Source organism: Hemitrygon akajei, chromosome 20 (genome assembly GCF_048418815.1).
Source record: "Hemitrygon akajei chromosome 20, sHemAka1.3, whole genome shotgun sequence".
NCBI classification, from domain to species: Eukaryota; Metazoa; Chordata; class Chondrichthyes; order Myliobatiformes; family Dasyatidae; genus Hemitrygon; species Hemitrygon akajei.
Genome location: NC_133143.1, coordinates 12,343,966 through 12,368,022, shown reverse-complemented (window position 1 = coordinate 12,368,022; position 24,057 = coordinate 12,343,966). Strand labels below are relative to the sequence as shown.

The 24,057-nt window shown below is 42.5% G+C and overlaps 1 protein-coding gene across 1 annotated transcript; it reads left to right on the top strand.

The window, feature by feature from the left end:
- The first annotated feature begins 705 nt into the window (after positions 1–705).
- Positions 706–24,044, top strand: cdv3 (carnitine deficiency-associated gene expressed in ventricle 3). Its single transcript, XM_073023862.1, has 5 exons — positions 706–1,116; positions 9,592–9,668; positions 14,457–14,593; positions 16,565–16,724; positions 22,473–24,044. The coding sequence occupies exons 1-5, from the start codon at positions 799–801 to the stop codon at positions 22,597–22,599; spliced, it is 819 nt and encodes a 272-aa protein (XP_072879963.1). The 5' UTR covers positions 706–798; the 3' UTR covers positions 22,600–24,044.
- Positions 24,045–24,057: the final 13 nt, after the last annotated feature.

Below are 24,057 nucleotides of genomic sequence, written 5' to 3'. Positions count from 1 at the left end.
AGTGTTTCATTGTACCTTTGCAGGTGACTAACTTACTTACTGTCCCTTTCCTCCCACCCCTAAACCCTAACTAGTGTCCACTCCCTTCCCAAAGCCTGTTCACTAATCCACTCTCCCCCAAAGACCACCCATACTCCACTCCTTAACCCCATCACTCTCCAAACACCTCCCCAAGTTGCCTCCTGCCACACGCTCCCCCTCTCACCCCTTCCCTACTCCCTCCTCTGCAAAGGTCCCTAATACTTCTCTACCCCTCCCTCCTCTAAAGCCCGTTTTCCCCTTTCCCTACTCCCATAAGACCAACCCCTCCCAAAGCCCTTGCTTGCCCCAACCCAAGCCTACCCTCATTCCCAATCCCCTCTTCTCCCCCGCCTCCATCCCTTTTCCTCCTCCTCCCGCTGCAGTGTTAGTCCCACAGCTGATCAGTACTCCCTAATACACAAGGCGACAGACCCCCTCCCGAAACACACAGTGCCCACATCCAGTCAGTCAGCTGCGCTCCGCACCCACAGCCGACCCACACTCGGACAGATGCGGGCGCACATGCCACCATCCATCACCGCTACACGCCAAATCCTTCCATGCAGCCAAACTTTATGAAACGTACGTCCTTGCCCACCCCCTTCTTTCGGCCCCGGCCGCGATTGGTTGAGTCTGAGGAGGTCGAAGCGGTTGGTTGGTCACTGACACTGACAATCGGAGCGTGTTTCCGGTTCCGGCAGCAGCAAGTTAGGCTGCGGCGAGACGGCATGGGCGCGCGGAAGGGCCGGCAGTAGTTGTGTCCTGTTAACCGGCGTCATGGCTGAGCGGGAGCACAAGAGCCTCGATGACTTCTTCGCCAAAAGAGACAAGAAAAAGAAGAAAGACAAGACCAAAATGGTGAAGGCAGGGCCAGTCGCGCCGTCCAAAGCTGCCGTGGCGGCTGAGACCGTGGCCTTGTCAGCGCAACCTAACTCGGCCCCGGAGCCGGCCGTGACAGCGGCCTCGCCCACCGACCCAGCCGACGCGGCGCCTGTAGCAATCCCCGCCCCGATTGCAGTCGCCAAGAAGCCTAAGAAGGAGAAGGAGCGAATGGTGAAGGGAGAGAGCCAGGACCTGCAGCAGGAGCCGACCAGGGTGAGCAACGCGGGCAGGTTGGGCCTTGCCGTCACCCCGGCCTTGTGAGTGGGCCACATGAGGGAATAGGGTCGTTGACGAGAATGCTGTCCCAGCTATCTGTGGAGGAGTAAAGGGCTGCTGATATTGCGAGAACAGAGAGAAAGAGTTTTTTTCCCCCTGAGGGGGCGTTACGTGGTTGAAGGTCGATTTATACTTTGCATGTTTGGTGGGGAAGGGTGAGGAAAGAAGATATTGGGAGGTTTTAGGTTTTACTTGAGTGGGCAATCGGGGAAGAAAGAAAAGGATTTAGTTCTGTATTTCTCCAATTTTGGCCTCATTGGTTTATTTTGCCATTCTTATGGTCGATTGTACATCCTTCGTTCTTCCCATTTTCTCTTATTTTAAAACATACACGTTGAGCGTTTATTTCCCGTTTTGTCTGATTAGTTGTAAATTTGGACCCAACAGTGCTAACGTGGTTTTATGTTGCCGTATTGCATTTTGTCAGTTGAACGTTTGGACCACGTTTATGCAAACAGCTGCAACTAACAAGGAGTCGTTTTTAAAACATTTTTCATTTCGTAGATTTTGGTTAGTTAAATGTTTTTAAGCGAATAGCTTTAAGAATGTTGTTGTAACTAATCTAAGAAAGCGGGGAGTATTCCATGACATTTCTGATGTGTCTTGTAAATGGATGAATGCTCACAGAATAGTTATGTTTTGATCTACTCTAGTCAACCACTATTTATGGTAAATATGTACTTGGGTGTCAGTGCCTACCCCAACATACAGTATTCTAATTCTGACCTCTAGTTTTTACTATTTATTGGTATTCAGTGTTGAATAGACTTTTTGAGCTGTGCCACCCAGCAAATCTCCAATTTAACCCTTGCCTAGTCATGGGACAACTTACAATGAACAATTAACATACCAACTGGCACATCTTTGGATGTAAGAGGAAACTCAAGCAGTCACGGGAAGAGCATGCAAACTTTTTACAGGCTGTGGCAGGAAATTAACCCGGATCTCTGATACAGTGGTCAGCAAGCACACTACACAACTGCCGCCCATAGGATTGATTTCCTTTGCCATTCCTATTGGCAATTGTACATCTTTCATTCTTCCCTTTTCTCTTAATTATTTGAGAGGGATAATCCCTTTCAAAATGTTGAGAGGGATAGATAGAGTTGACATGAATAGGCTGTTTCCATTGAGAGTAGGGGAGATTCAAACGAGAGGACATGATTTGAGAGTTAGGGGGCAAAAGTTTAAGGGAAACACGAGGGGGTATTTCTTTACTCAGAGAGTGATAGCTGTGTGGAATGAGCTTCCTGTAGAAGTAGTAGAGGCCAGTTCAGTTGTGTCATTTAAGGTAAAATTGGATAGGTATATGGACAGGAAAGGAGTGGAGGGTTATGGGCTGAGTGCGGGTAGGTGGGACTAGGTGAGATTAAGAGTTCGGCACAGACTAGGAGGGCCGGAATGGCCTGTTTCCGTGCTGTGATTGTTATATGGTTATATGGTTATTTTAAAATGTGCATGTTAATCTTGGAGTCATTATTTAAAGTGATACCGTTGAACATAAGGGGGGGATAAAGGTGGTTATTGGTGGGCATTTAATGTTGTATTAGTGACCCCTTGTGAGATTGAGTGTAATTTGATGAGCTGCAAGTAGAAGTATGAATGATCATTTTTGTTTCTGATACAGTACTGGAGGAGCTGAAAAATTTTAACTATAGATTCTTGAAGAATACTTGTAGGCTTTTCCTGGGGCTCAGATGATTTATTATCTGTGTGCTAGGTACTATTTTCTGTAAGATGCCCATATAAGTTGCTGACTTTTGTGTCACACCCTCTATGCCATCATTGGGGAAAGTAACTGGCCTTTTTTAAATGTCATTGCTCTTCAGTGTATTAGCTCAGGTGATGAATCAGAGTGGAGGAGGTTATTACATCTGTGTCTTTAAGTTCTCTGAAAGGGTTAAAGTCAGATGGGGCTCAGCAGTTCAAGCTGTATCTCTGGATGATTCATGTACTGGATTGAAATACATCAGGACGGAGTACAGAAGGTGGCCAAGTGTAAAGAAGTGCGAGCGAGAGATGGTGACGGGTAAAACCAGGTGCAGATTGTGCTGGGAGGGGATAGGAAGGGTATATACCAAGGGTGGAGAAAACCAGGTGGAAAGGCATGTAGTGATGGCTCAAAGTAGGGTAATGAGTGGGAAAATTAGAAAAGCTAAATTAAAGGAGTTAATGGGGGTGGGTGGGATAAGGAGAGGAGCTATCATTAGTTCCTGCTTTGGTTGGATTGCAATATGGGGAGAATGTGTAGACTACCTGCAGTTCTTCACAAGATGGACACAAGTAGGACACCTGGTTGAAGAGTTGTGTGGTCATTGTCTCGATGAGGGTAGGCCATTTAGTACTGAGATGAGAAATTTCTTTACTCAGGATGGTTACCTTTCATATTTTTCTACTTTAATGGGCTGCAGTGATTTAGTCACTGAGTTCATTCAGTACTTGGATCCTCAGGTTGGAGTGGACAGATGTGGGCAAAATGCAGGGGAAATTGGACATTATCTTGATCCAGCTTGAAGATCTGCCCACTGCTGTAGTATTCTCGGGGTGGTTGGTTATGCCACCATATCTAAAATGTGTTGATTTTTGAGGGGAGTTATTTTTATCCTGTGGCTGGAAATTCATCTCAACCGAAGAAAGGTGTGAATTATTTAGGCCCTTGATTTATTCTGCACTTCATTTTTTAAAAATTTGTGAATAAGCTACATTTTATTTGTGATTTGCAGAGATCTATTAGGTGTTTGGAATTGAGGAAAAAGTGTTGGAATTGGATCATAGGTCAGGAATCTTATTGGAAGAAGTAAATGAGCATTGAGGAACTGAAGAAAGTACTTGTGTTCTTAAAGGTTAAGATTAACATTCAATAGAAGCAGCTTAGCATTTGTCTGCTGACCTACCTTGTTACTAACAGTTTTACCAAACTGCAGGTTTGGGAATATAGCTAATAAAGTAGATAAGGAATCCTTGGGCCTCAGGTAAAGTATGCGAATGATACTAAACCAGGTGGTATTATAACGATGCAAAAAGGCTTGGATTGAGCAAATGAGTGAATACTTGGCAGTGCAGTATAGTTTCAGATAGGGTTAGGCAAACTGGTCATAAGGATCTAGTGTTTTGACTAGTGTGTCAGTCTTGGATTGCAGGGCAAGAGATTTAGGACGAAGGAGAAAGTGGAGTTCACCAGCGTGGTGTTATAGGAGCTGTGACACAATATACTTAAAAACAGATTTTAAGATGCAAGGTATCATGGGGTATGTGGAGAGAATGGAAAATGGCATTGAAGTGGTTGATCAGCCATGATCTAATAGATGTTAGAACAGGCTTCAAGGGCCAAAGGGTTTGCTTTCTATTTATCTCGTTTACGTAAGCTCTTGTCCCTAAAACCCACTGTTGACCTGATCCTTAACCACTCTCAATTTGCCAATGGCTTAGTATACTTAGGCCTTTTGTATACCCACACCATTGGAAGTCACGTCTCCATCTCAGATTTGGTTGCCTTTCTTATTCTAGTCATTACATAATAGTGCATTAGCCCATTTAATCAAAGAATGCAGTAGGTCACTCTGTGATTGTGTAGATGACCGAGTTATCAAATTCTGTTCTCTCCTTTCAGCGTAATACATTTTTGACACTTTAAGTGTGGATAACATTTACTCTTGAAACCTCCATTCTAATAGGTGTGCATTATATGCATTGAGTTTTGAAAATGTTGTTTTGCCGATTATTTTAAATACTGTTTCCTGCTTGCATTTTTTTCTGTATTCACTGTTTAATTTTCTGTGTTCATTCTTTAACTTGGACTGTGAGCCATCTATACTTTAAGGGACAAATCTATTTTTTCTTCAGTCTCTCCATGTTGGTGGCTTCTCAAATCAATTATTTTAGTAAATCCTCTCTACACTTCTTGTCTCGGCGAGTACAGTAGACCTTCACTAATCTGACATCCTGTCATCTGGTTCCTTTGATAATCCGGCACTGATGTCAAATTTTCCGCGCCACTGTAATTTCAAGTTTCCTGGGCCACTGTACCAATCCGTTGCGCATTGTTTTGGTTGTGCTAGATGTGTTCACGTGTTGGTGCGCTCTTGTAAGCACAGACAGACAATTCCTGCTTGTTTTCCTGTATTTATTGATATCATTTGTGTGAAGCGCGGCTGCCCGGCACCTGTCCGTCTCACTTGCCATCAGCGGGGGAGCTGGTGTGCGCTGGGTTGGTCCGCCTTGTCACCTGCCTGCCAGCAGTCGCGCACTGTCCTCCATCACCTGGCCTTCTCTTCTGCCTACGACCTCAAATCAGACGTGGTGACCCGCTGAATTTAAGCATATTACTAAGCAGAGGAAAAGAAACTAACGAGGATTCCCTCAGTAACTGTGAGTGAAGAGGGAAGAGCCCAGCACTGAATCCCTGGCCGCCTGGTGGTTTCGTGAAATGTGGCGTATAGAAGACCTCTTCTCCGACTTCTGCTTCTGCTCACCCAGATGTGATGCCACCAGCATCAACAGTTTTTGAAGAAACTGTAGTGCCTGTTTCAGCATCAGTTCCTGATGCTTCACTTATTTATCAAGATAAAGATGATCCTGACAATCCCACATGTGCAGACATGTAACTTTACCTAAAGGTATATTAAATGTCTCACTTTAGAAGCGGAAATGCTCCAACTGTTCTGTATAAGTTAATTCCTGTGCATTTACCTGTACCCTTTATTTTATCTGTGCCTGTACAATATATTACTTAATTAAAAATTCACTTGTGAATCATTTAATATTTCTGTTTCATTGTTATCTAACTTGTATTGATTTACATGATATTGTAGCGATGTACTACATACAGAGCTAGAGACGACATGCAATCGGTAAGTCGTTTGGAGATTATTCAAACTTTGCGGCGCTGGCATTTAATCCCTAGTGCCCGCCCTCTCCGGGCGGAAACCGTGCGCTGGCTATTTGTGAGCCGGTTCATCTGCGCAGAAAGTGGGTCGCCACATAACCCTCTCCCCCCCCCCCCCCAGAACTGGCGATACACCCCCCAATGTCCACAGTCTGGATCAGCCCCTGTTTGGGAGGTCTGCCTCTGCGCCGCGGTGCCTGAACCTCGACCGGCTGCGCCAAGTCCACATGGGCTGGTTTGAGTCGGTCCACCAGGGAAACGTCTCTGAGAGTTATTGATGGTGCATCAGTAGGTGCTTGCTGAAGAATGCCAGGGGTTGCCAGCGCCCCTCGATGAACTGCTCCAGCACCCCACGGACTGCTGTGTCAGATGCGTCCACCGTGAGGGTGATCGGAACGTCCGTTCTGGGGTGCACCAGCATTGCGGCATCTGCCAAGGCTTACTTGGCTTTAACGAAAGTGGCTGCAGCCTCCTCATCCCAAGTAATGTCCTTGCCTTTACCGGACATCAGGGTGGACAAAGGGCGCATGATACGGGCTGCTGAGGGGAGGAAACGGTGGTAGAAGTTCACCATACCAACGAACACCTGCAGACCTTTGACCGTGTTGGGCCGGGCAAAGTGGCGGATTGCATCTACCTTGGCGGGCAGAGTTGTTGCCCCGTCTTTGGTAATCCTGTGGCCCAGGAAGTCGATGGTATCGAGACTGAACTGGCATTTGGCCGGGTTGATCGTGAGGCTGAAATCACTCAGACAGTAGAGCTGGCGGAGGTGGGACAGATGCTCCTGGTGACTTCTGCTGGCTATAAGGATGTCGTCCAAATAGATGAACGCAAAGCCCAGGTCATGTCCCACCGCATCCATTAGCCTCTGGAACGTCTGTGCGGCATTCTTCAGGCCGAACGGGGTGATGAATGCTGTTTTGAGGATGTCTTCAGGATGCACCAGGATTTAATGGTATCCCTGGATGAGGTCTACTTTGGAAAATATTCTTGCCCCGTTCAGGTTTGCTGCAAAGTCCTGTATGTGCGACACGGGGTAGCGGTCTGGAGTTGTAGCCTTGTTCAGTCTGCGGTAGTCACCGCATGGTCTCCAACCCCCAGCTGCTTTGGGCACCATGTGCAGGGGGGAGGCCCATGGGCTGTCAGACCTCCGTACGATCCCCCAATTCCTCCATCTTTTTGAACTCCTCCTTCACCAGGCGGAACTTTTCTGGGGGGGGAGCCTTCATGCGCGGGCGTGGAGGGGTGGTCCCTTGGTCGTGATGTGGTGCTGAACCCCGTGTCTGGGCATGGCTGCCGTGAACTGCAGTGCCAGAATCGATGGAAAGTCCGCCAGGATTCTGGTGAATTTGTTGTCCGACAGCGTGATGGAGTCCAGGTGTGGGGCCGGCAACTTGGCTTCACCCAGGGAGAACGTCTGGGAAGTCTCGGCATGTACCAGTCTTTTCCCTTGCAAGTCGACCAGCAGGCTGTGAGCTCACAAGAAGTCCACCCCCAGGAGTGGTTGGGCCACCGCAGCCAGTGTGAAGTCCCACGTGAACCAGCTGGCGCCGAACTGCAACTGCACTGTGCAGGTGCCGTAGGTCCGTATCGTGCTGCCGTTTGCGGCCCTCAGGGTGGGTCCTGGCTTCCTATTGCGGGTGTCGTACCCCGTCGGGGGCAAGACGCTGATTTCCGCTCCGGTGTCGATCAAGAAGCGGCGTCCGGACTGTTTATCCTAGACGTACAAGAGGCTGTCCTAGTGGCTGGCCAGCCACCATAGTTATTAGCGGCTGCTGGCCCTGGCCCTTGCAGGGTGGGCGACAATGGTGGGCTTTTGTGCCCCCACCGCTGGTGGTAGAAGCACCACTGTTCAGTGTCCTCCTCACTCCTGCCTCTGTGTTGTGTGCGCCCCCCTGCCGGGCCTGGTCTGGTCTGCTGTTGGGCGCGTGGTCTGGTAATCTGACCGACGGATGCCACGCTCTCCCTCTTGGCTTTCCACAGCACATCTGCCCGGGCCGCCACCTTCCGGGGGTTGCTGAAATCTGCGTCGGCCAGCAGCAGATGTATGTCCTCAGGCAGCTGCTCTAGGAACGCCTGCTCAAACATGAGGCAGGGCTTGTGTCCGTCAGCCAGGGCCAGCATCTCGTTCATCAATGCTGATGGCAGTCTGTCTCCCAAACCGTCCAGGTGAAGCAGGCAGGCACCCCGCTCACGCCGCGAGAGGCCAAATGTCCCAATGAGCAGCGCTTTGAATGCTTCATATTTGCCTTCTTCCGGGGGCGACTGTATGAAATCCGCAACCTGGGTGGCCGTCTCCTGGTCAAGGGCGCTCACCACGTGGTAGTAACGCGTGGAATCAGAGGATATCTGCCGAATCTGGAACTCGGCTTCTGCTTGACTAAACCACACGCGTGGTCGCAGCGTCCAGAAAGTCGGCAGTTTCAGCGAAACTGTGTGAACAGATGAAGAGTCGGTCATCTTTGGTCCAAATCCCATTTGGACCGTCGGGGTCACCAATGTAGCGATGTACTACATACAGAGCTAGAGACGACACGCAGTCGGTAAGTTGTTTCGAGACTAGTTTATTCAAACTTCGCGGCGCTGGCATTTAATCCCTAGTGCCTGCCCTCTCCAGGTGGAAATGATGTCAGAGGTGCATTACCAAAGTCTCTTCCCGTGCGCTGTCTATTTGTGTGCCAGTTCACCTGCGCAGAAAGTGGGTCGCCACTATACTTTAAAGGTATGATGAGGCAGTTAGCTATTGCTTAATGTGATCCTTCTGTAATTTGGCATTTTCACTAATCTGGCACTCCTCAGGTCCCAGTGGTGCTGGATTATATAAGGTCAACCAGTAACTGCAATGTGTGGAATTGATGCATATGTAGCTGGACTCTAGTGAAATTTTTAAAAAGTGCTAAACTTTCATTTTGATAAACCTTTTGATAATCCTCTAGCTCTTTACCTGAACTACTTAAACGTACCACATATCATTTGTTGCTGCTCTTGTTTTTAAAAAAAATATCAAAATGCATTATTCACACCGCTCTACATTAGTTATCTTTAATTTATCTTGAAGTTAAGCTGTCCTTCTGAAATTCACTGACCCTTGTTTACTGCTGCACATCTGTTAGGCATCATCTGAAGATTTTCCCTAAGTCTGAATTCAGGGCACAACTATGTCTAAAAGATTAGTGAGTGATCTTGCTGATTCTTGGATGGCTTGAATCAGCATTTTGGGTAGGTAATCTAGGTGTAGGGACGTGACCATTGCAATACCGTGAATGCAGTTAGCCAACTATTTGTAGCTGGATTATTGTATTATAGAAGAATGATCTGTGGAATGCTCAATGGTCTGTTTTTATACCAGAGTTTTGTTTTCCTTGGGTGCTTCAGTTCATCACAGAGTACTGACTCTCATTTCTTAATTTTTAATATTTGGTTCTGTTTTTTCACATTATACCAAACCTCTGTTTTACAGACTTTTGTTTATTTTTAAAATAATCAATGTATTTAAGTGTACAAACTAATATTTAGATCTCTTACAGGAGGATGAGGAATGGAAGGAGTTTGAACAAAAGGAAGTTGATTACAGTGGTTTAAGGATTCATGCCTTACAAATCAGGTGAGCAACAGCCTTTCAGTTACGGAGATTTCTTTTTCACTAAGCTTAAAATCACACTACAAGATGTAGTCATATAGTGGGATTTGTTTTGTTTGCTTGGTGATTACATTTGTGCTACAAATACTAAGCAATGACCACTCTAGGAGAATCCAAGCACCTACTCTTAATGCTCAATTGTTTTGCCAGCACTGAGTTGCCCATCAATTCAATAATCTTCTCAGTTATTTCTCTTTGCAGATATAATGCATCCTCCTTGTACCTGTTATCATCAATCTTTGTAGTATTAGTAAATTTAGCCCGTTTAATAAAAAAAAAAGTAGAATTCTTGTTGATTGATTTTATTTATACATTTACTAAGAGAAGGTGGATGTCCCTGGCACTGCCTGGGTGTATTGTTCTCAGTTACTGTTGAAACTGAGGTAGTTGAGACTCAACTCGATGTGTTTCTGGAGTCTTATTGGGTAAAAGTAGCATGTTTCCTTTCCTGAAAGGTATTAGTGCTTCAAATGTTCTGTAACAAAGTGGTAGTTTCATACTTACTATTATTAAGGCTGGTTTTCAGTTTCAAGATTATTTTAATTGCATGAGTTCAAATTCTTCAGCTGTCTTGATGGATTTGAACTTCAGAGCTCCACTGGTTTAGTCACTTATTGCCTATGGTATGCTGCCTCAAGCTGATAATATCCTAACTTTGGTTAGAATCCATCTGGACTCTTGTTTTGGTAGTAACTGTAGTGAAGGATATGTTTTTAAAAATAGTAAATAGTATTTTATAATAATAAAATAATTTATAGTAAATAATGATAATATATTTTTAAAAAATAGTGAAGGTAGTGAAATCAATAAGGAGTTGAATTTCTTTCTTTGCATCAGATTTGTGATAATTGTCATGTGGAACAGAAACAATCCCATTGGTCCACCACATACATGTTTGCCATTGTAACTGTTTGTTGAAATATGATTCAACCATACATAAATACCCATGAACAGCCAAATGAAACAGTGTTTCTCTGGGGCCAAGGTACCAACAGTCACACTCAGCACAAGGTACATACAACACATTTAAGATAGCAGTAAACATGTAGTCACACAAAAAATATACTCCCATTTATCCACATTAGGTCCATAGTTCCTATGCCTTCATTAAGCTTGCAGAGAGATTTAGGCCAGTTAGAAGGGTGGGCTGAAAGATGGCAGATGGAGTTTAATGCTGATAAGTGTGAGGTGCTACATTTTGGTAGGACTAATCAAAATAGGACATACATGGTAAACGGTAGTGCATTGAGGAATGCAGTAGAACAGAGTGATCTAGGAATAATGGTGCATAGTTCTCTGAAGATGGAATCTCATGTGGATAGGGTGGTGAAGAAAGCTTTTGGTATGCTGACCTTTATAAATCAGCATTGAGTATAGGAGTTGGGATGTAATGTTAAAATTGTACAAGGCATTGGTGAGGCCAAATTTGGAGTATTGTGTACAGTTCTGGTCACCAATTTATAGGAAAGATGTCAACAAAATAGAGAGAGTACAGAGGAGATTTACTAGAATGTAACCTGAGTTTCAGCACCTAAGTTACAGAGAAAGGTTGAACAAGTTAGGTCTTTATTCTTTGGAGCATAGAAGGTTGAGGGGGGGACTTGATAGAGGTATTTAAAATTATGAGGGGATAGATAGAGTTGATGTGGATAGGCTTTTTCCATTGAGAGTAAGGGAGATCCAAACAAGAGGACATGATTTGAGAGTTAAGGGGCAGAAGTTTAGGGGTAACACGAGGGGGGACTTCTTTACTCAGAGTGGTAGCTGTGTGGAACGAGCTTCCAGTAGAAGTGGTTAGAGGCAGGTTTGATTTTGTCATTTAAAATTATCCTTCCCCTTTCACATCCACCTATCTTCCCCTCACCTGACTTCACTCCAGGTTGTACTCCTTCTCCCCCTACGTTCTATTCCCCCTTCTTTTCCACTCCTGATGAAGGGTCTTGGCCTAAAAACATTGGTTGTTCATTTCAATAGATGTTTTCTGACCAGAGTTCTTCATGCACATTGTGTGTGTTACTGTAGGTATTAGTCTAGATGTTTTTATGACTAATGGTGTGCTGTAGTGACTGGTGCTGAGCCCATTGTTTGTCACCTATATTAGTGATTGGGATGAAAATGTGGTAAACTTGATCAGCAAATTTGCATATGACACCAAGGTTGGACATATAGTGGATGAGGAAGGCTGTCAAAGCTTGCAGTGAGATCTGGACAATCTGGACAAATGGGCCGAAAAATGGCAGATGGTAATGAATGCAGGCAAGAGTGAAGTATTGCACTTTGGGAGGACAAACCAGGGTAGGACTTGCACAGTGAACGGCAGAGCTCTGAGAAGTGCAGTAGAACATCGGGACCTGGGAATGCAGATCCATAATTGCTTGAAAGTAGCATTACAGGTAGATATGGCCATAAAAGAGCTTTTGGCATATTGGCCTTCATAAATCAGAGTATTGATTAAGGGAGTTGGGGTATTGTGTTGAAGTGGTATAACACATTGGTGAGGCCAAATTTGGAGTATTGGTGTAGTTCTGGTTACCTATCTACAGAAAAGATATTAATGAGATTGAAAGAGAAAATTTACAAGCATGACTTGAGGACCTGAGTTATAATGAAAAATTGAGTAGGTTAGGACTTTATTCCCCGGAGTGTAGGAGAATGAGGGGAGATTTGACTAATTTAGGAAGGGTATAGATAGGGTAAATTCAAGTGGGCTTTCTCCACTGAGATTGGGTGAGACTAGAGCTAGAGGCAAGGGTGAAAGTCAAAATATTTCAGGGGAACTTCACTTAGAGGGCAACGTAAACGTGGAGCAAGTAGCCAACGGAAGTGTGGATGCAGGTTTGATTGGAACATTTTAGAGAAGTTTGGATAAGAACATGGATGGGTGGGCAATGGAGGGCTGTTGTCCAGGTGCAGGTTGATGGGACTAGCAAAATAAGTTTGGCATTGGCTAGATGGGCTAAAGATCCTTTTTCTATGCTGTAGCGCCCTATGATCAAATGTTATGAAAGTCTCTACCTCCAGCAACTCTTCAGGCAGTACATTGCAAACTCCAGCAACCCTCTTGAAAAATGTACACTCAGATTCACTATGATTCATTGATGTGGGCGAAAGATTCTTAATACTTACCCCTTCTGTAATCCTCCTAATTCACTGCTCCTGTCAGGTCACTCCTCAGCCTCCTCTACTCCAGATAAAACAAAATAGCCTACCGTAGATTCCGGACTACAGAGCGCACCTGATTAAAAGCCGCTGGCTCTAATTTTAGAAAGAAAATCAATTTTGTACTTGTACAGGCCGCACCGGATTTTCGGCCGCAGGTGTCCCACGTTGTAATATGAGATATTTACACAGAAAGATATTACACGTGAGGATTTTTTAACTTTTAATTAATTCCATATGGTAACATAAACAAATACATATTGCAAATGCTTTTTTTCGAACCGTGCCTGTAACGCGGCTACTTTTAAATATACGTTACGTATACTTTTTTACTGAACAACATTCCAATATCTCCTAACGACTGGTAAAAAATATATATACTGCAGCCTACCAGGAAAAGTTATTGATCGCCTTTAACTTAAAAGCAGCGTTCGCTCAGATCTAATGCCGCTCGCGTAATGCACTCGCCCCCCTCCTTCCCGTTTATCGCAAACGGCATTTTTCCCACAAGACGCGGCGAGACCGGGTGTGACGTCATAGCATCCCGCGATGTAGTACAGAAAACAAATAGTTAAAACACTTCTAAATTTAACTAACAAATGAATTACTAAGCGAAAATATTATAAACTAAATAACTGCCATAAAGGCAGCACAATGCTTTTCTTCGAGTGTTTTCCATGTTGATGAGGGTGAGTACAAATGACTGATTTACAATAATTTAATTGTGAAAGTGCGCTTGATTTATCGTACAATTTCATTGGACCTCTGTGAACTACTCATCAATTTTATTGGTCTACTGTTACGAGGCAAAATGTTTTTGGCGGCATGAAAAAAATCATGCATTAGCCGCACCGTAGTAAAGGCCGCAGTGTTCAAAGCTGTTCAAAATGTGGGGGAAAAAGTAGCGGCTTATAATCCGACATCTACGGTATTTATTCTCTCTATAATCTTAAGGCTCCAATCCAGGCAACATCCTGGTAAATCTCCTCTGCCTCCTCTGCTGCAATACATCCTTCCTGTAGTTTGGCAGTTAGCACTGCATGCTCTACTGCCATGTAATGTAAGCAAAGCTTTATAAAGCTGTAACATGTTCGAGTTCTTGTATTCTGTGTCACTTTCAGAGTTTTAAGGGCTGGATGTCTTAACATTTTCTATGAAAAGTAAGGCATTCAGTTTTTGATAATCACGATGATGTTTCAGGTCTCAAATAACCTTTCTCTTTTCCTTTTGTTATTGGAAGTTGACAGAATTGTAAGATGTGTTCTGTCTTTGAGCTGTTGAGGAAATTCCTACTCACCTGTAACTGAAAGGTGTTGCAACTGGTCATGTACTACAAATGAAATTGGGTTGCTTCTGACCTGTGTTTGTGTACATCTGGAGCAATGTGGAATGTGTTCAAAGATGGAAAGGTGACAGTCTATTCATCGTAGCTCCAAAGTTCCCATTCTAAAATCAAGCATCCTGATTCTTGCCTCATTTATGAGTCTGACATATTAATTGAAGGATAATTATAATGTATTGTATGTCTATATATAATTTTAAGCTATTTGGACTTCTGATTTTTAGTTTAATGCTAGCCTTTACTAACTGTAGTGATGAAAGAGAGGAAGAAGATAATGAGAAGAAAGAAGATCAAGATGAGAATGGAGAGAATATCTTGTATAGAGAAGGAGACAGGACCATTGGACCTTGGAACAAGATAACGCCAGTGCAGACACCTGTCACTGTGGGTAAGCATAGACAGTGAGAAATCAGATTGAAGGACTTTTACTCCTAAATTCCCACATTACTAACTTGTCAAAAATTTAGAACCATCAGGCAATGTACTGTGACATTATTGACAACAAACAAATGTAAATTATAAAGCTATTTACGTGGAATTTTATGTAGAACTTTTACATGCACCACGTGCACCATGAAATAGTTGTCAAAGAAGGACTGTGTTTAAATAAATCTCTATTCTTAATTATACCACTATTTGTCTTGTGGAACTGCATATCTCTATAACTTGACCTTTAATTGAAAGCTTTTGTGGTTTGAATGGAACCTTTGACGCATGGGTGTCTTAACATGAAATCTAAACAAGATTTAAGTGTTTTTAAAATCTGAGTTGTATTGCTGTAATAATTCTTTTCAAGATGTGAGATTATGTAATATTATTTCCTGTACAGAAGTGCAAGGAGAACAAAATACTCTGAATCTGTTTCAGCACATATAAACACAAAGATAAAGAACACAATAATTTAAAAAAAAATACACAAAGATAAATACATAAGATAGCTTTTATGCATTTTTTTGTCCATAAAGTAATGCTAGGCTGTACATAAGGTTACTGGTGGGGAAATAATGCAGTGGTGGAGTTAGTGGGTGGAGGTGTTGATCAGTCTTGCTGCTTGGGGAAAGTTAACTGTTTTTGTATCTTGTCCAGGCGTGGATGCTACATAGCCTCCTCCCTGATGGTCCATGAACAGGATGTGTGGGATCCTTCAAGTTATCCCGCACCTTTCTGTATATATGTCCTTCATGGCAGGTAGGCTGTTGCCAGTAATGCATTGGGCAGTTTGAGGAACTTTCCTGTCTGCTGCGTTGCAGTTCCCATGTTGAGCAGCATTCTTTAGATGCTCCCTACTGCACATCTGTAGAATGACATGAGTACCGATGTGCAAAGTTTCTTCAGCCTCCTCAGAATGTAGAGGCTTTCTTGACTAGGATATATTTTGGGACCAAGGGAGGTTGTGCACTGTTTTACACTTCCTACAGCTATGCCGGCAATGTAAAGGGGGTCGTGAGTGGTGCACGTTTTCCTGAAGGTGATTATCATCTTTTTTTCCTTGTTGACATTGTCTTTTTGAGGCTATTTGTTTGGCACCAGGCCTTGAGCTCTTTCACCTCCTCTCTGTAGGCAGTTTAATCACTCTTGGTTAAGAGACCCATGACTATCCTGTCATCAGCAAACTTGATGATATGATTGCTCGGATGTTTGTCCATACAGTCATGTGTGAGCAGAGTGTACAGTGTTGGCTTCAGCACACAGCTCTGGGCGTGCCCGGGAAGATGTTGGCAGGGAAGAGCAGTTGTGCATCCTGACAATCTGAGGTCTGTTGGTTAGGAAATTCAACACACAGTTGCAGAGGTATATTTAGACTAAGGTCTGTGGGACAATAGTGTTGAAGGCTGACTTCCCACTGATGTTCAAGAGTAATTGGATTTGTAAATCGTCCCCATTCTCAAGCTCTTGGGCGGTATAGCTTTTTATGTAGCTGTTAAACACCTACCTCTATTAACTCTTGCATCTGTAAGTTTGGAGCTGCATTTGAAGGTTCCATCTATTAACGGAGGGCTTGCATTTGTGTTCGCAAGAAGAAGCATGCAGCTTGTGAGGCATTTGGTATTTTGTTTTGGAGAACTTTTTCTATATTGTTTTCCCTTGTTTATTTCTGTTTTGTTAATCATTTCCTGAGCAAAAGGGTAGGAATAATAATTCTGCAAGGCTTTTTGGTGCTTTAAAACTCAGCTGAAGTGGTTGTTCTTAATCCTAATTCTTGTTTCTTCCAGAACAGGCTATAGATTTGTGTAGTTGACCTAGGATCTAACCATATAGGCATAATGTACCATATTGATTTATTGTTACTCTCTTAACGTGTAAAGTTTTGAACTGCTTTAGAAAGTTGACATTTTGTTTAATTTCATTATGATTCTAGTTGAAGAAGTCCCAGAAGCAAAACCAACTGGTGTGTATCGACCTCCTGGAGCCAGATCGGGTAGCGTGAGAAGAACGCAATCACAAGGACCACCCGAGATCTTCAATGATGTACAGTTTCCATCCCTACAGGCATCAGCAAAGCATGTAGAAACCAGAAAGTAAGCTTTGATGTGTTTACTTGCTGTCGGTGATTACCTATTTCTTTGATCACCACAATGTGTTTAAAGCATTTTTCTACTTGTGATGAAAGCATTTTTCAGTGATGTTTCAAGATTTATTTAAATTTTTTTAAAACTTTTGAAGTTTTTTGATATAGTCTTACCGTTTGCCCAAAGACACTGTACTTAAATCTTGCTGGTTGTACTGCAGTGCACTCGTGAATATAGCATCATCCTGTTTCTTGGCTTATTTTCAACAATACAGAAACATAAAATATCTATGTAGCCTTTACTTCAAGAAAGAGTCTGGCCAGTCACTTTGTTTAAAAATGAGCAAGGATTAAAAGTGGGCCAATGAGTACATACACTTACTGTAGTATGAATTAAGGAACATTCAATTGTGATTTGTCATCATTCAGTCAGGGCAGCAATGAATGTTCCCAAATCTTACTCGACTCATGGATAGAGAGGTCGATGGAATAGACTATGTACTGTACATAATAAATATATAAAATAGTTAATTCCCTAGTTACTGTTAATGTCCAATCTCCAAAGAAGTGAATACAGGTATTGGTAGTTCAGATTACCAAACATGGATTCAATAGTCTTTTAAGAGGCTCCTGGATAGGTATATGGAGCTTAGAAAAACAGAGGGCTATGGGTAACCCTAGGTAATTTCTAAAGTAAGTACATGTTCAGCGCAGCATTGTGGGCTGAAGGACCTGTATTGTGCTGTAGGTTTTCTATGTTTCTATGTCTTCCCCCACCCACTAGACAGTCCTTCCAGGTGAGGCAACAGTTCACCAGTGAATCTCTATTGTGTCCAGTGCAGCTTCCTATACATTGCTGAGGTCCATTGTAAATTGGGGGACCACTTCATAGAGCACTTCCTCTCCATTCGCCAGAAGTGGAACTTCCCAGTGGCCAAACATTTTCATTCTGATTTCTGTTCTGACATGTTGGCCTCTTGTGCCACAATGAGGCCACCCTCAGGGTAAGGAGCGACACCTTGTATTCCATCTGAATATCCTCCACCCTGATGGCATGAATATCGATTTCTCTCTTTGGTTTAAAAAAAAATTCCCTTTCCGTCTCCTTTTGTATTTCTTATTCTGGCCTCTTACCTCTTCTCACCTGCCTGTCACCTCTCCCTGGGTCCCCTTCTCCTCTCTCCTATCTCTCTCATCTCTTATCTCCAACCCTTTGCCTTTCCTACACACCTGGCTTCACCTACTTGCTAACCTTCTTCCCCTCCCTTTTTATTCTGGTGTCTTCCCTCTTCATTCCAGTCCTGAAGACTGGTCTCGGCCCAAAATAAGTCTTATTCATTTCCATAGATGCTGCCTGACTGGCTGAGTTCCTCCAGCATTTTGCTTTGCATCTGCAGAATTTCTCATATTTAGATTAAAATCAATGCCTGAAATATAAAACTATTTATTGTTGCTGTTAAAAGTTCTAGGAGCTTAAATTGACTCTAGATTAATTCTCAGAGGGCTTCTGCCCAGTGTGCTGTATTGGGTATTTGAAGGAAGAATTGAAAATGAAGATCTGTATTTTGTACAGAAAATCCAATTTGCTTTGTCTACTAATCACTTCACATTTTGGAATTCACTTAAATTTACTTTTCAATAATCAGAGTTTTCATTTTTAATTTGTACAATCTCTACAAACAAATAGAGTACCATGACTGAGTTGTCATATGGACTAAAGCAGCTAAACCAAATCTGGTCATAATAACCCAAGTTTAGGATTCTGTAGGTGCAGATACTTGGAGCAAGAGTCCAGTTATAATTATATTTAAATGGCGGATTGCTGCTCTTATTATTGCAGAGAATTCTTAGTTGCAAAACTTTCTGGTTGTTTTAAGAAGTTGGATATAAAATTTGAAGATTGTGTCTGAGAATACAGATTTCTTGGATTTTTCCAAGGTTTAGCAGAATACCTTTGGGAAAGACTGTTTATAGGAAGGTCCTTTAGCCACATAACTATAGAAGGTTCGGTATTGCATTAACCTATAGTATTCAAGGCATGGCACAGTTATTGTCCATTTTGCTTTAAGAGGCAGAGAATAATCCTGCATATTTGCATGTATTAGCATGGGTAGAGAATTGGTTAACCAATAGAAAGCAGAGTTGGGATACATGGATGTTTTTCTGCTTCGCGATCAGCGGTGAGCAGTGTGCCTCGGGTCGATGCTGGGTCCACAACTGTTCATGATAATAGATTGATGATTTGGAAGAGGGGTCCAAGTATAGTGTATGTATCACAGTTTGCTGATGACACTAAATTGAGTGGAAAAGCAAATTGTGCAGAGGATATGGAGAGTTTGCAGAGATATAGATAGGATAAGTGAGTGGGCAAGGGTCTGGCAGATGGGAGTACAATGTTGATAGATGTGAGGTCATCCATTTTGGAAGGGAAAATGAAAGATCAGATTATTATTTAAATGGTAAAAGATTGCAGCATGCTGCTGTGCAGAAGGACTTGGGAGTGCTTGTGTGTGAATCACAAAAGGTTGGTTTGCAGGTGCAGCAAGCCATCAAGAAGGCAAATGGAATGTTGGCTTTCATTGCAAGAGGGATTGAATTTAAGAGCAGGGAGATTATGCTGCAACTGTATAGGGTAATAGTGAGGCTGCATCTGGAGTATTGCTTGCAGTTCTGGTCCCTTTACTTGAGGAAGGATATACTTGCTTTGGAGGTGGTGCAGAGGAGGTTGATCCTAAAGATGAGGGGATTAGACTGTGAGGAGAGATTGAGTTTCCTGGGTCTGTACTTGCTGAAATTCAGAAGGATGAGAGGAGATCTTACAGAAACATAAAATTATGAAAGAGATAGGTAAGATGGAGGCAGGAAAGTTGTTTCCAGTCGAACTAGGGAACATAGCCTCAAGATTTGGGGGAGTAAATTTAGGAGGGAGATGAGGAAGAACTGCGTTTCCCAAAGAGTGGTGCATCTGTGGAACACTCTGCCCAATGAAGCAGTGGAGTCTACCTCAGTAAATATTATTTAAGACAAGGTTGGATAGATTTTTGCGTAGTAGGGGAATTGAGAGCAGGTAGGTGGAGATGAGTCCATGGTTAGATCAGTCATGATTTTATTGAATGGCGGAGCAGGCTCGATGGGCCAGATGGCCTACTCCTGCTCCTATTTGTTAGTTATGTTTTTATTAAGCATGCATGCTGTAAGATCAGGGAACTAACTAATGTATTTCAAATTTAGGCTCATTTTGCAAGATTGAACATTTGTACAGAGCAGAAATTGTATGCAGGATGTTACCACGTTTTAACTGGGTAGTGGAGTTTAATGTGTGCTTTCTTTAGTAATCTATGTTGAATTATTCCTGCCTAATTGTTTTTGAGTTCATTTTTATGATTTTGTAGGAAAATCCTAGTAGCCTGATGTTCCAGAGATGAAATCAATGCAGTGGTACAGGAACACAAGATAGGAACAGGGATAAGCCAGCGAGTTCCTCAGCCTGCTCTGTCACTCAGTGTGACTATGACTGATCTACCCTTGGTGCAGTAACTCCTGTCAGATCCCCATTGCCTTCAGTCCTCCAATCTTTCAAAACTATCTACCTCTGCTTTAAAGTTCAAAATGCATAAGAACAAATCATGCAAATAGCTCACAGAACATTTAACATCAAATTGCAGAATCTCCAAAAAGTGAGTCCACAGCCACGAGCCACAGAGGTGAGTGAAGCTGCTCCAGGAACTGATGGCCACAGGTACCAAATCACTCAGTTCAGTGCTGCATTGATGGCTGTAAGTCGCAGCCACAGAGCCAGTTCCACGCTGAAGCACCTTGATCAAATCGTGCAAATAGTAAAGTGTTCATTGCTGAAAATATTAAAAACCAAACCACAGCAGAAAGTTAGTCAGCATCCACGAGCCGCTGTGGTGATTGAACCGTACAACATGGGACCCAAGTATCCTGAACTATCCATCGGCTGCAGTGAGAGTGAAACTGAACAGGCGATACTGAGCAGCTGTTCGTTACCTGCTCACTGATTTTAATCTTGTTCAACGTTTCAATCGGCATGGAATAATAGAACCGACCACGGGTTTGCATTCGCCATTAGGAATTGATGCAGCTACCCTGAGGGATGGCCATAGTTGCACTTCATGCTGAATACCCCAGAAGATTGCAGAAGCGCCAGATCGTTCTGTTACCACAAAATAACATTCTTGAAAAGGAACTTGTCAGCTGCAGTCAATTGCAGTTCAGAAGTGGTAGGAGTATTTATTCAAAATTGAGGGCATCCAGTAGTTTTTAAGTTGTCTGCAAGATGTCGCCATTGGTCACTGGTGCCATCTTGCTTTTAATACTTATAATGAATAGCTTCCACATGTCTCTGGGGTAGAGAAATCCAGAGGGTCACCACCTGTGAGAAAATTCTAGAAAGCTGGGCAGATGTGCAATGCCATAACTTCACTTCAGATTTTGAATTCAGTCCTGTGAGAACTGTGTAGCATTGAGATCATTATGGCATTTTCAACTGTTTCCGCAGCCTGCAATGCTATTGCATGCCATCAGTCTACCAGAAAGCTCCTTACCATTTTAATCTGAACCCTAAGGGATGTCAACAAGCTGGAAATTGTGTATCCATCTTAAAACACAAGTCTCCGCTAGATGGCTGCAGCTTACCAAGGCTTTTCAGACATCATATAACCATGCACATGATGGTTTGAGAGGTCCAATAGAAGGCTCTTGGAGAATCTGCTGGTGATATTGCTGATCTCCATCATCCTTGCTAGGAAATAATCATTCCATATTGGTTACTGGGTCAGAATCCTTGAGCTGTTCAGCTAACATCTATTCTACACAGCCTACATCAGACTTGCTGCTGTCTGTTGAAGGGCAGTTGGGGATGGGCACACGACAAATATATCCTCACTTAGCCATTCTTGACCTAACTGTTAATGCCTATGCCTTGTGAAAGCAATTTGTAGCATGAACAATATGAGGCCTTCAATTGCACAGGCTGTGGTGCAGAAACTAATTATCTATTTGAACAAAAACGGGTTGATGTTTGTCTGAAGTTCATCGAGATTTGCCTCAGCCATCAGACATATCTTTAATTCTGTGGACATTTGTGGAGCTTTCATGCCCTGTTTTAGTTAGGCAGTTGGGTAACAAAAGTTAATGTAATTACTAAAGGAAAAGTACAGCCATTTTGGATAAATGCTTTGTGCTCACACCACATTGCAGACCGTTCTTAAATTTTTGTACTCTAAATGAAGCAGTTATTACTGTTGTATTGCAAAACCTTCTATCCAGCCTCGCTATTTAGGAATGGCGTTTTTTGTCATAAGCTATAGTGGAGCACATTTGTGGAGGTTTAACAAAAGTGTAGGTGCTCGATTGCCTGCTGTAGGTAAGGTTGTTGTTCCTTGAATGTAGTTCAGCCTCCATGTGCAAAGTTCTGTTTCCTAGATACTTAGAGTTTAATATTTTTTCCCCTCACTACTATTGCTTTCAGAGCCTGATTACATTTATAAAATGTGGCCTTTTTTGGGTAGAGGAGAATCTGCTCTTTTTAAAACTTATGTACGTGTTAGGCAGATTGGAGTGTCATGGGTAATCTCCCTTATTGAAAAACAGCATATTTATTTTTATGTGGCTGTCGGGACTATTCAAAAAATGAAGATGATTATATTTATGGTACATAATTTAATATTATTTGATATGTTTTCTTATTATATTTGAACATTTATCTAGCTGACCTTGATTTATTTTTTCCCAGAGATAAAGAAATGGAAAAGACCTTTGAGATGGTGAAATACAAAAACAGAGCCAGAGAGGATGGTTCTAAAAGTCAGTCCGTTCAGCTAGAACTTGGCAACCAATTTGCTGTTCTTGAAGAGCAGTAAATATTGGTGCATATTTTACAGACTGCTGCTCTGTGTTCCATCCCAGGTAACTAAGCAACATGGAAACCACCTGTCTTCACCACACAATGCAAGAAAAAATGTTTAATTGAGGTGGCATAGGCTTCTGTGGACAAATGAGGCATCATGTGAATTTTCAGCTTGCAGCACAATAACTGCTGTCATCTGCATTGGACTCGAATTAATACAAGGGTTTGAATGAAGTGTCAGTCTTGGAATGACATTTTTGGATAAAGAATGAAAATGCAGCCATTAAGTGGTCCATTTGTTTATAATCCTGCTTTCTAGATGAATGTTGAGCCTCAAAGGCGACTACCTCAGTTTGGCAGTGAGAACTGTGGACACCATTTTGACTGTACCTCGTTTGCCATCACTTATTTTAAAAGGAGTGTTACAACACTAGTTCAACATTACAGAGTATTAATCTGCTAAATTCCTGGGAGCAGAAATAGAAATTGTTTGACAGGCTTCAAATTGCATTTGAGGCTGCATAACATTAAGTGACCTTACCATAAAATAAAAATCTTGTGTGGAATCTTTTAAAACATCTGGTTTTCAGCTAGGTGGCTGCATGCAAAGGCCTGGACTGCATCCCCTCCTTGCTTAAGATCATTCACAATCTGTTGTTTTTGGAAGTGATGCAGAAATGTAATATACGGCAGCATCCTCCATGTATGCTTGATGCTCATAGAGCTTTAATCTGACTTGGATCTTGGGTAAATGAATATTTTAGACATTTACTTTGTAAGTAGCAACACCTGCAAGAACCCAGGGTCCTCAAATTTGTAACAGTGTAAAACTAAAGTGGTGACCAACAGTTAAAACCTGGATATGGGGAATGGGAAAACAAGGATTTGCAAACAAGTGTTCCTTTTAGAATTATTTGCATTATATCACTTGAACAATCAAAATCTAGTGTTTGTTATGTGACATGAATAATGACTCTTATCACAATCTTTGGAGGTTGAATTCAATTCATCCATCTTTTGTGTATTTATGTAATTAGCTATTATGAGACCTTAACATTGCCGGGGGCTGGGGGGGGGGGGGGGGGTGGTATCGGGGAAATAAAGCTTAAGGTTGTAGTTTAAAAAAAAAGACAACTGCAACTATTTATGAAGACTGGTACAGTATTTTCTTAAAGCTTTAAGACCACTTTTAAAATTGGATGTAGTGAAATAAGTGCATCTTGGGCTCTGACCAGTTGCGTTTTGAAATTCCCTTCCTTTAACTTGCAATAAAACTAATTTCCTTCAATAACTAGCAGCAACACTTGGTAGGCATAATTGGGTTGTTTTAAGATGCAGATTTAGAACCTATTTTGTGCTATACAAATGGAACAGCAGCTATTGTCTGAACTTATTTGATTCCTGGGCATGTATTATGGCTGTACTGGTGGAACAAAAAATAAATTAATAAATCTGCAACATGTGAATACTT